The 11,554-nt window shown below is 39.4% G+C and overlaps 1 protein-coding gene across 1 annotated transcript in view; it reads left to right on the forward strand.

The window, feature by feature from the left end:
• Positions 1-7,601, forward strand: part of cnih3 (cornichon family AMPA receptor auxiliary protein 3) — a 60,880-nt gene extending 53,279 nt beyond the window's left edge. Inside the window, exons 4-7 of the mRNA XM_061091888.1 lie at positions 137-249; positions 2,063-2,065; positions 6,828-6,971; positions 7,574-7,601. Of these exons, the coding sequence (XP_060947871.1) occupies positions 137-249; positions 2,063-2,065; positions 6,828-6,971; positions 7,574-7,601 (288 nt within the window). The remainder of the gene's footprint in view (positions 1-136; positions 250-2,062; positions 2,066-6,827; positions 6,972-7,573) is intronic.
• Positions 7,602-11,554: the final 3,953 nt, after the last annotated feature.

The following is an 11,554-nucleotide window of genomic DNA, read 5'->3' on the forward strand; positions in this document are numbered from 1 at the left end:
GGGGAAGCAGCATTTAAATTACAGCAATCACCTCCCCACGTACAAATGTTCCAACAAACCAAGTTCAGCTGCCCAAGAAGATGAACTATGTGACAAATCCTCATTAACCTCCTGACTCTCTCTCCCTCCTCTGTAGTTGGTGCTACCGGAGTATTCCATCCATGGGCTCTTCTGTATCATGTTCCTGTGTGCCCAGGAGTGGCTGACTGTGGGCCTCAACATCCCCCTACTGTTCTACAACACTTGGAGGTAACTATCCAATCCGTTGGATTGGCCGTGTGTGTGTGTGTGTGTGTGTGCGCGCGTGTGTATGTCTGAAACTTTGACGAATAGAAACCTATGCTTGAAAAGCTGTAGATAACAATGAAACTTATGATATTCTATTTTTTTGCCAATGCAGCAATGTTAAAGTGAAAGTAATTATATCCTGATGTGTTTCCAGACCTCATAATTTACATGAAACATTTACTTGAAGTAGCCAAACCTTGCACATTGTTTAACCACAATTTACTAACCATAATCTCTCTATAATCACACCAAAGTTGCCATTGCAAATTTATGTACTTCTTTCTCAAAAGTTAGAAACAAGATGTGATATAACCCATAAAAATAGCATAGCTAAGTATCAATAAATACCACAAAGTATTTTCATGATTTCTCTCAGTTTGAGCAACAGTTCCTAAAAAGAGTCCTTACATGGAATCACAAATTCATCTTCCAATCTTGTCCAAACACAGCCTTCTTTTCAGCAAATCTGACAAATTTGTGTAATTTTTCAAGAATCTTAGCAATAACAGTTTTTGTAAAATGTATTCATGTTTGTCACCAGACTCACTTACTGGTTCTAAAGATGCAAACGTGTGTGACATAAACGTCTAAAATTTAAAACTGACTTCTGAAGTCCATTTCCTCTGCACAAAAGTGGGCTCTTAATTACATAGTACCACGTAAAACGTTGTAGTCAAACACAAACACAAACTTCTTATTGTAAGACACACCTGGAAAAAGGCTGAAACAAGTTTACAGACATGATAGTATGACAGAAGCTGTTGCGTTCATATCTAATACAACTGGCCTATTGTTAGTGGCAACAAAGTGGTACGCTCAAGTGATTGCATAGAAATGTTCTAAATGTTAAAATTTTTAAATATATAAAATAAAAACATGGTTCTAAAATTACGTGGGAAAATTGAGCTTTTTTAGCTTTTTCCTCTCGCAATTTTGAAGCAAAACAGCCAAAACACATCAACACACTACGCATATTTTCTAGAAAAGCTGCCGTGAAATCTCCTAACTGAAGGGACGTTAAAAATCTCTACTTTAGGATAATTGTAATTATATATTTATGAGACTACATGTTTTCAGTAGGAATGAATGGGCTTGGGACTGAAGGTTAGGGAACTTATTGATCACGGCAGCTAAAGAAAAAGTGGTAACAAGATCCTTTGGTTTCTCTTCAAAGCTTTGTTGTGTTCTTTGTTCTGGCTTCTTCTGACATTTCTCCACATCATGATACACCGCCCCTGTCATTCATGTATTTAATGGCATCATGGGGTTATGTCGCGTTTCTGAGGACAAAACTCCCCCATTGAAGCTGAATGAAGTGTATCAGTGATGTACGCACCACTAGCCCCTTGAACAGCAGTGTCTGAAAATAGGTCACCAATCAGCGATCTTCAGATTCCCTTAGCTGCTCCTTCTGTATCTGTTTTTGTCTTTGTTGCTGCTCTTCCCGCTGGTCGTGGGTCGGACGCTGGCTGCTGACAGCCTGATTGGTTTAAGCTCGTGTGCTCAGCTGGTTGAACTTACAGAGTGAGCGGAGAGGAGAGCCAAAGAGGGAAAAGCATCTTGCTGTCTCATTAATTGGAGACTGTGCCAGATGCCCACCAGCGACAGATGCTGCTTCCTGCACAGCTGAGAGAGAGAGAGAGAGAGAGAGAGAGAGAGAGAGAGAGAGAGAGAGAGAGAGAGAGAGAGAGAGAGAGAGAGAGAGAGAGAGAGAGAGAGAATAGAGAGAGAGGAGGGGATGAGAACACAAGGAAGAGGGGGTAAGTCATCGAAGCAGGTGGATGGAAGTTGAACGAGGGGGTAGCTGGTGTCAGATAGGTTTGGTGAGAAAGGAAGTGAGTAAGTGACAGGAGACTGATCTAATTTGGACAAGATATGCAGTGGGGAGTGAGAGGGGGAGGAATGGAGTCACTGAGGGTGGAACAAAATGAACACTCAGCTCATGGATACATGCAGTGTCCACGTATCACAGCAACAAAAAGCAGGATGTGTATATGCTATAGCTTTTCGCTCAGATGTAAGGCTCCGATCAGATTTTTGTGGAGGACTGTTTTGAAAGGGCAGATTCACACAGACACCATTGATTTTGAGAGGTCTGTCGATTCAAACTTGTATTGAAGGATTTCCTGTTGCGAGGGAAACCAGTTGTCGTAAATTGCTCACTTGAAATGACTCACTTTCAGTGGCTTCAGAAAGTAATCAGACCCCAGCTCTGGTCTGATGAGACAAAAATCAAACGCTCTTAGTGGATCAACAATATTCCTGTTGTTGTCTGTGTCTGTTTAACACCTAATATACCTGGCAGCATCATTCTATATGTGGGGAGTGGTCTTCTCATAAGCGGGGACAGAGGAACAGATGAATGAATGCATCCAAGACTTGGGGGGGGCGTACATGTCTTTAGGACAAGTCTCTGACTGTCCTAAAGTGGATTAACCCAAAGAACAGACTAAAAAGTCCACACACCATCTGCCACACGTTTACACAAGAAGACTGGAAAACCTGACGCTTTGCCCTATCGCATTGGTGTTTGTTATATACTGATGTTTAATCTGTCCTCACAGCTTTAACATTAGCTTTACCAAATTAAGTGTTTGTCCTGAGGGTGGTGCAATAGGAAAGGTCAGAGACCATTCAAACACCGTAAAAAGCTCTTCACTGCAGCAGTTCATAATACCCACATTCAAAATGTAAACTTGTTCAAATAATAAATTTAATCCACTTTTATGTCTGTTTAATTCAGTCACAAGTAATTAAGAAGTGTCAAGATTTCAAAGTCGTATTAATTCCTTTACTAAAAGCCAACACTGTACTTAAGTGGTGTGGCCAAAGCCCAGATTTAAACCTCAAAAAACATCTGTGGAGAGACTTGAAGATGACAGGCAGTCTCAAGAAGACTCAAAGCTCTAGCTGCTTTCAACAAATGGCCAAATTAAGACAAAACATTTAATTGTATGCATTTTTTCCAATTTTCCAATACAAGAGTTTGTTCTTGTTTGACATTTCTGCTAAACCACTTTAGAATATTAAAGTTTTGAAAATATGAAAACTAAATATTTGAAAAAACAATGTCTTTCTGACCTCTGGAAATCTGCTTTTCTCATATAAGCCTTTTCCACTGCCTTTGTGGTACACATCAAATGCCAGGGAATGTCAGGACTACTTTGCAACACGGAAAAACATGCAAATAAATAACACAAATACATAGGAAGTGAGTTCAGGCAAAATCATGGTTCAGAACGGCTGACATGTATATTGCCGCAATGTTCTGGATTTGTCCACATCAACTGTAGATCAGTGAAACATGTAGCCAAGGGGCTTTTGAGGTGGAGATATGGAGAAGGAGCGATATTAGGTGTAATATAAATTGCACAAGATAAAATGGGCAGATATTTCCAAATTACTTTCCTCCATTTTGTCATGTATTACAACTCGACAACTGCCGGTCAAGTGGGTCTCCTGCCAGCCCCTCGAAAAAGCTCTAGATAATGTCAGTATGAGCTTATGTGACCAAACCGCAGTAGGTTATCCGAATGATTCACCTAGGTGCCTCAATGAAGCTTCTATCATGCAACATAATAATAAAAATATATCTCAGAATGGAAAATTGGAGCCATATACAAAGAAGATACTGAAGAAGTTTTAAACTTGGAAGGACAACAAGATTGGAGAGCTTTGATAAGGGCAGACTCCGGTGTCGATGTGCTGTAAACAAAATCACGTGATCTCTGCAGTAAGGAAGTAAATTGTTACATCCTGCATGCTGCACCACATCTCACTTGAACGCCGCCAAGACTGTGAATTAAACAATGACTTAACCTTAGATTTTGGAGTAGTAATACAGTGTGTACAATACTGTGTCACCAGGATTACCTAAATTAAAGTGATGATGTTGTCTTAAGTCCCTCATTGGCCTACTAGGGCTGTTCCTTTGGCTCAAAGTGTGACAGAGCAACACGCAGACAGACAATGTGCCCGGCCTCAGTGGAGAATTAATGATCGCATTAGTCGTGCGATTATGTAACTGGCTGCTTCACTTGTGGGGAATATTTGCTTGTTTATCAAAACAAATAAGTTCTCACAATATGTGAGCGTGGGTGTGTGATGGGAAATTTTAAGGAAAACTGGCGATGTGCAATTTCTTAGAATGCTTTGGGAGCCAGCTAAATCATTCTCAAAGTGTGTGTGTGTGTAAGTGTGTGTGTGTGCGTGTGCGTGCGTGTGTTGTTTAACATATTGCAGACGATTTGTTTACGCATCTCACTCTTGTGTCATCTGTTATCTTTTCTCAGGGGAATAGTGTAACAAATGGTGTTGTTTTTTTATTTTAAATGACAATTTATTAGCAAATCCTATCGTTAACTATTATACTATCTTGTTTACCTCATCATCAGTCATTTGTGCATGTAAATGTTGCAAGAATACGTGGTAATGATGTTCAGTGACTCATTACAAAGACCCCTGTTTCATTCAGACTACATCAAGAGGCATTTTCTGCTGCATTATAGAGTATTTCACACATGCATGAGTCATACTTGGCCGACAGTAACAGTGACTTAGTGAATGTACATTGTAATTAATTCATGTCAACCAAATGTAAAATGTTTCACATTCATTAAAAACCAATGAACGTGAATTTAAATTCAGTATGGACATGCATTAACCATCTGTGCACCTGGGTTACGACAGAACAGGCCACATGCATTAGCTGTGATGGCAGCTTTCTGGTTAGACTTCATTACCCATCAAGCCACTCAAGCCATCATTTGAATGTGCAATTCATTATGATGGACTAAATGACTAAAGGAGTAAGAAGAAGCAAACCATCTGAATGCATCTGGTCCCTACCATAATGTTCAGTAATCCGTTGTAACAGATTCCTGTTCATTTGTATCAACCCTGGGGTCCATTAAAGGCAAATTTCACCCTATAAAATCAGCAAGAAGGCAATTGCATCAGTGCATGAACAGCTTTCTCTCAAATCAAATGCCAGCACTTCACAGAGCGGCTTGATTTCATAATTGTAACAGCCCTCCTGAGATAGGTCTCACTGGGATGTAAAGGCTCCTGAAAGAATCCAGCAATTCCCCCAGCCCCTACTCTGCTATTAATCACCACCAGGTTTTGGGTTTTGTTTTGGTGACACATCTTCATTTGACACAGCCTTAAGAGAGAGATAGATACGGCTGTTTACAAATATTGATTATGCTAAAACCCTTAAAATATTTTATGCAGATTCTCTTATAGGGTGGATTTTCTCTTCAGTCATAAATCAGTCAGCATATAAACTAACTAATTTGAAACAGAACAAAATTATTCTTTGAATCATGTTAATGCATAAGAAAATCTGAGTTGTAATTAAACAACTGAGGCTGACAGGATTAAGGAACCGCATCCCTGATACCTGTCGAACTGACCTTGGTGAAAATATATTTGAATATCTTCTGAAATACTGTATTGAATCATGCTTTGTTTATCTTGTTGGAAACAAACAGTTTCACCACAAGATAAGTCACATCAACTTATATCCCTGATGGACTGTTTGCTGCTACCCTTACTTGTTGCTACACCTGTCAAGCTTTCTATTCATGGAACATATGTAGATTGGAGTGATTTGAAATTCCCTGTAACATGCATATCAGTTATCTTATGTCTAGATCGTGACTGTCAATGTTCATCCTTCCGAGGCAGCAGGATTCCACTCAAAACAAGAATCTATCTCATCAGGCTCCAAGCCATTCACATTTGGCTACAGTGGTTATCAATAATTGAAATCCTATTAGAGCTGCTGTAATATATATCCAAACATTGATTACCCCAGGCTAACTGTCCCATATCCATCCTTTTGACGGAAGGAAAAGACAGCTTTGAGTTTATTAAAGTAACATATCTCAAGTGTCATGTCGTGTTTGGCTAGAATCGCTCAAGGTTAAACTCCTCTTAATCCAGTATAGAACATGATAAAGCAGCTAATGTTAGCCTAAACTCTTACAGTATGCATAATCATGCTTAACCTGGGTGTTCTAGTCCAGTACAGAGTTGATGTTTTTTCAAATGTAACCTACAGTTAACATAGTTAGCTAATGATACCCCCTTAGCCTTTGGAGTAACACTAGGTTATTACTGACAGTTTAAAGGTAGTTAACATGCTAGCATTTACACCGAAAGTTAAAGTAGGTGAAATGCTTTTGGTTGAGGTTAAACAAATCTTGGACCCACTCTCCAAACTCTTTGTTTACCAAGCATCTCTTTCATTATAGCGACATGATCATGGCTTCGGCATGTTGAAAATTGTAAAGCTTGACAGGCAAGACAAGAGGTTTCGCAAACAGTCAATCACTTTAAGCCTATTCAATTGCTATTTCACCCACATCTTCTGCATGATGGTGCTCCGCCTAACTCATCATGCCATCTTTGTCCATACTTTGTCTTTCCCATTTCCTCCGCCATCTACCCTGCCTCCCTCCTTTCTTTCCCCCTACCCCTGGGTTCTGGAACGGGTCAACTACCCGCGGTGTGGTCTTTGCCCTCTGTGGTAGGTACTTTCATTCCCCAACGGACACTAAGGAGCTGCTCTACGACCCAGCGTCTGTGATGAATGGCGACACACTCAAGTTCTGCCTGAAAGAGGCGTGGTGCAAGCTGTCCTTCTTCGTCCTCTCCTTCTTCTACTATCTCTACTGGTGAGCACAAGGCAGATATGATGTGGGAAATGATCGGATAACATTTCAAATAGATTACATTAATCTTATTGCAACAGCTAGAGTTTACAAAAAGCTGAGCTGAAGTTACTCTTTTAAAACATGGATTAGACCTGTTTTTGAAGGAAAATTGTGAAAACAAAATATTTACACTCACATCGCTTTTGATTCCAACTGCTTCTATCGTTTGGCCATTTAACTTGTTTGATTCCCCAGTTCTGACAAAGCAATGTGAGTGCAAATCACTGAATAAAGTAACCATTTCTCTGGCAATCACATGCAAGTTATCTCCTGTACTCTAGGTTTGTTAGGCTTATAATGTGTGTTTGTAGGGCCACTACTGATAATGCATGTGATGTTAAGAGAATTTGATTCTTTACTTCATTGACAAGCACCACTGTAATGCTGACATGGATAAAAATACGTCACTAGATTGCTCCTTGATTTAACATGTGCCTGATATTTGCCATTGTTTTTGCTAGATATCTTTCCTTTGAAATGCACTCAATGGTCCTGTCCATGTCTAACGATGCTGTTATTAATCACTCCGGATTCCTGTCCCATGTGTCATGTGGGTGCTGCAGTGTGTGGAACCTGGAAATATCCCTCTAATAGGTCTTATCAATGGAAACACTTAAAGGTACAATCCTTATCTTTTTTTGATCTTCTTTGCTAGGATAGTAAATTGAAAGAATAACATTGCTTTGAAGAAAATTTGCCCTTAACAATCTTCCATATGGCTACCACAGTGTTTCATAAAATCCCCTGATATGGAGGCCAAGCTTGCCTTCAATTATTAATATTTCATGCATGGCTGCTGTGGCTGTATGGCTTTTAGCTGTATAGCCACGTAGCTTGAGATTTTTGTGGAGCCATATCAGTTGCAGATTGTAATTTGGGGATTTGGGCATCTCTGTAGACAGGGCAATATTAGCACAGATCAAAGGCGATTTTTTACTACAAATTATTCCCGAACCTGAAAAGGATTGCAACTTTAACATGAAGTTGCTTTTGTATGCGTGAGATAATGCTGTGATAAAACATTTAACACATGCTGCTAGGTTGGTTAGGTCCCACCATTGTATGATGTGCTGTTGTTATGTCTTTTTATGCAGCAGGTATGTTTGTATGCTGTTAACATGTTTATCACAGCAATACCACACAGGTAGAAAAGCAACATCATGAGCAATGATGTGTTGGTCTTTTTCTGTAACGCAATATATTTTTGATTTATTTATGTGATTATAATAGAAATATCTTCACCAGACCTCTAGCAAGTTAACCTATATCGTTCATGACAATATATCATAAAATCAAGATATACCAGAGAGATGAGGTGCCGCTTTGTGTTGATCCCACTGGATGTTTTTCAAGATATATACCGGGTCTCATTCCCTTGGCAAAAGCAATTTGCTCTTCTAAAGATATCATCATACTTACTATAACCTTTCATCGATAATGGTAAAGATGATGTCTTTAAAAAACGCAAATTTTCACACTATAGAGTATACTCCCTCCTGGCATGATATAGTAGCAATAATTAGAAGAAACAGAAAAAAAGGGTAACCGATATATGCCTTTTGATTTATGCTCACATCTCGTTGAGCATAAATCATATACCAGTGCATTATCAATATAAACTATTACTATAGTCAGTAATATACAGTATGTCCTGGATACTGTGTTTTGGTCCACATGTGGACATGGCTGACTACAGCTGTAAACAGAGCATTCTTCTTGTCCTTAAATCATCTTGCTTCTCCATCTCACTCCATCCTTTCCTGCTTCAGCTCATGTTGGATTGATCTGATGTTTTAAAGACCACTGACAACAGCAGCGGCAGCAGCAGCAGCAGCAGCAGATGTGAGGTATAGCCCTTTACAAAGCACAGTGATGGCCCATTCACTTTCAGTTCCACCAAGTTCAAGAGAAATTCTTTTAAGACGTATTTTGGATATCAAACATGGTCTGATTTTCATGTAGGAACAAAAAAATCACAGTTCAGCATCAACCTGGGAGCTGGCCAGCATCTAAATTTAGTATTCTTTCATTCACAAATCTTCTATCACGGAAGAAGAGAATTGTGCATGTTAAACCAATTCAGGAAGTAAACTATGATTGCATAAAAAAATTAACAGCATCAGGGGGGCGATGCACACCCTTCCTGCATTCTGTATAAATCCCAATCAGGCAATGCACATTTATATATTGTATCAAAGCCACTTTTTAAGGATGCCATCATTACATTTTAAACCATGATGATGAAGCTAAATAAGCTAAGGCATCAAAAAAGAATGTGTCTATAGTCCTGTAGCATGTAGCGATACCTGGAGGAATGCATTTTTAAGTGTGATGCGTGATGTAATTTTCTGACTTATTGTGACCTCCTCTTAATATCACATGTCATATTGATGGAAAATTATTTAATGATGAATATTATACTTTTTGTGGCGATATCATGCAAAAAAAATTCTGAGCTTTCTTTTTCGTTTAAGCAGACCCAATCAGCTCCATGAGTTAATCAGCCGTAGATATCCTTCCACTTAATATTCCCACCAAATTCACCCCTCTGTTGATTCATTTTGCCCACATACACTGACAGATGTGCAGGGCAAACATATTGTTGGTCAACACAAAGAGATGATATGATGAATAAATATAACTGGTTGAATTGGAAGTGAAGAGACCTGAAACCTGCTCTGTGGGGCTTTGTTTCTGTTTTCTTATATCATGACACTGACCCTTCTCTCTCACTGCTCCCTGAAACCAAACACTCTCTGGCTCACTTTCCTGCATCTGTGACCGAAAGATCCTTCACACCCTCACAATAAATCTTACACTCACACAGACACGTGCGCAAAATACCACATATACACGTAATGAAATCGTGCATGCCCTCACAGACAAAGATGAAAACACACTCTGCACCTGAGCACTCAGCATCACACCTGGGTGAGGGGTGATGTAAAATCCTTTTTGCTCGGGCAGTGGAGCGTATCCGGTGCAGATGACAAACTGGAATCACTCTACAAATCTTGACTTTGTCCATCTGGGCGACAGCAGGAGGAAAAAAGCTGAGGGGGAATTGAGCAGATTAATAAATGTATACACGCACTCATCTATTTACTTTATATTTTGTTCATTGAGATAGATCAACGTAATGTTTCAGTTGATAAATCAAGACCTAGAAACCAGGAGACATTTTTTATAATTTAGCACAATATCAATATACATAAATCTCACTTTCCTCAGCAGAACGACACCCTGCCTGAATAACAGTCTCCCTCAGAATGTGACGTCTGATCTTTACCCTCCAGCCTCTCTCTTCCCTCTCTCCTCTGTGGAGACTGTGTGTAATGTGATGCACTCAGGTGTCTAATCCTTTTCTTTCCCCATGGAAGAAGAATACAGGCTTCGGTATTTTCACAGCTGTTTTTTTTTTTTTTAACCCTGTGCTCTAACGTACTGGTCCTCAGCATGTTGTTGGATGTGACTGCCCTGCGTGTCGTGACTGTCATCCTGCTGTACATTTACAAGTCATACCTTTTTATCCCAACTGTTGCTCCTTCCACCATCCAGAGTACATGATAATCTGCCCTTTGTATTTGCTCACACACACAAACGCACACCCACAAATACACTGATACACAAACACACCTTTGCTCATTAACTGGACAGATGCTCATACTTGACTATAGGGAACATGTACAAATCATGAAAATTAGTGTAGTTATAACGTTATCAATATGTAGAATGTTTATCACTGGCAGCCATTGAGCTACGGACCAATGCGTGTGGTCATTTTTCAGTGAATTAGAATCAAAGGTGTTCATTCAAGGTTTACTCTTGTATCACAGTGAATCCACTGACTATATGTAGCAATGTGAAGCTAGATTGAAGCAACAAAACTTGAAGGAGCAATACTGCAATTACCACAATTTGCAATAAGACATATATCTTAACAACAAGGTAGACTATTAACCTTAGTATACTGTTTGTAGAGATAGATTATAAACCATGCAGCACTGAGTCACAAGACACGAATGTCCTATACATTTGTACGCATTGCTTTAAATTCCCTCCATCAAAGAATATTGGAGAATAAGGAGCCTGTGGACATTTGGAGACTGTCTGGAAAGAAATATATAAGATTGCAGCGTTTGGTGAAAATCCCATAATAGTTGAAGGGAATTAGATTTCCCGTCCTTTCACCTCAAACATTAACATGCAAGGCTGCACTGCACTCTAATTAACAATAATTGGATGTTACCTCATTACCACATGTTGTTACTGTGTAATAAGGTGTCTTGTGAGGAGCCTGTATTCAGCACAATTTCACCTCACGTTTGCTCTAATGATCCTGGGACCTGATTGCACTTTGCTACAGTTATAATGCAGATCCTGGTCTAATGGCTGATAACGCTCACTAAACCCAGCTGGACTTTCACAATTAAACAAACAGAAAGTGTTTGTTATTGTTTTTCTCCCCCCCACCCCAAACATGAACATAAAAATATTACACTGCTGAATGCTTTTATTACAATCATCATTATCATTATGAATAT

The sequence above is a fragment of the Limanda limanda genome, chromosome 18 (genome assembly GCF_963576545.1).
Source record: "Limanda limanda chromosome 18, fLimLim1.1, whole genome shotgun sequence".
Taxonomy (NCBI): domain Eukaryota; kingdom Metazoa; phylum Chordata; class Actinopteri; order Pleuronectiformes; family Pleuronectidae; genus Limanda; species Limanda limanda.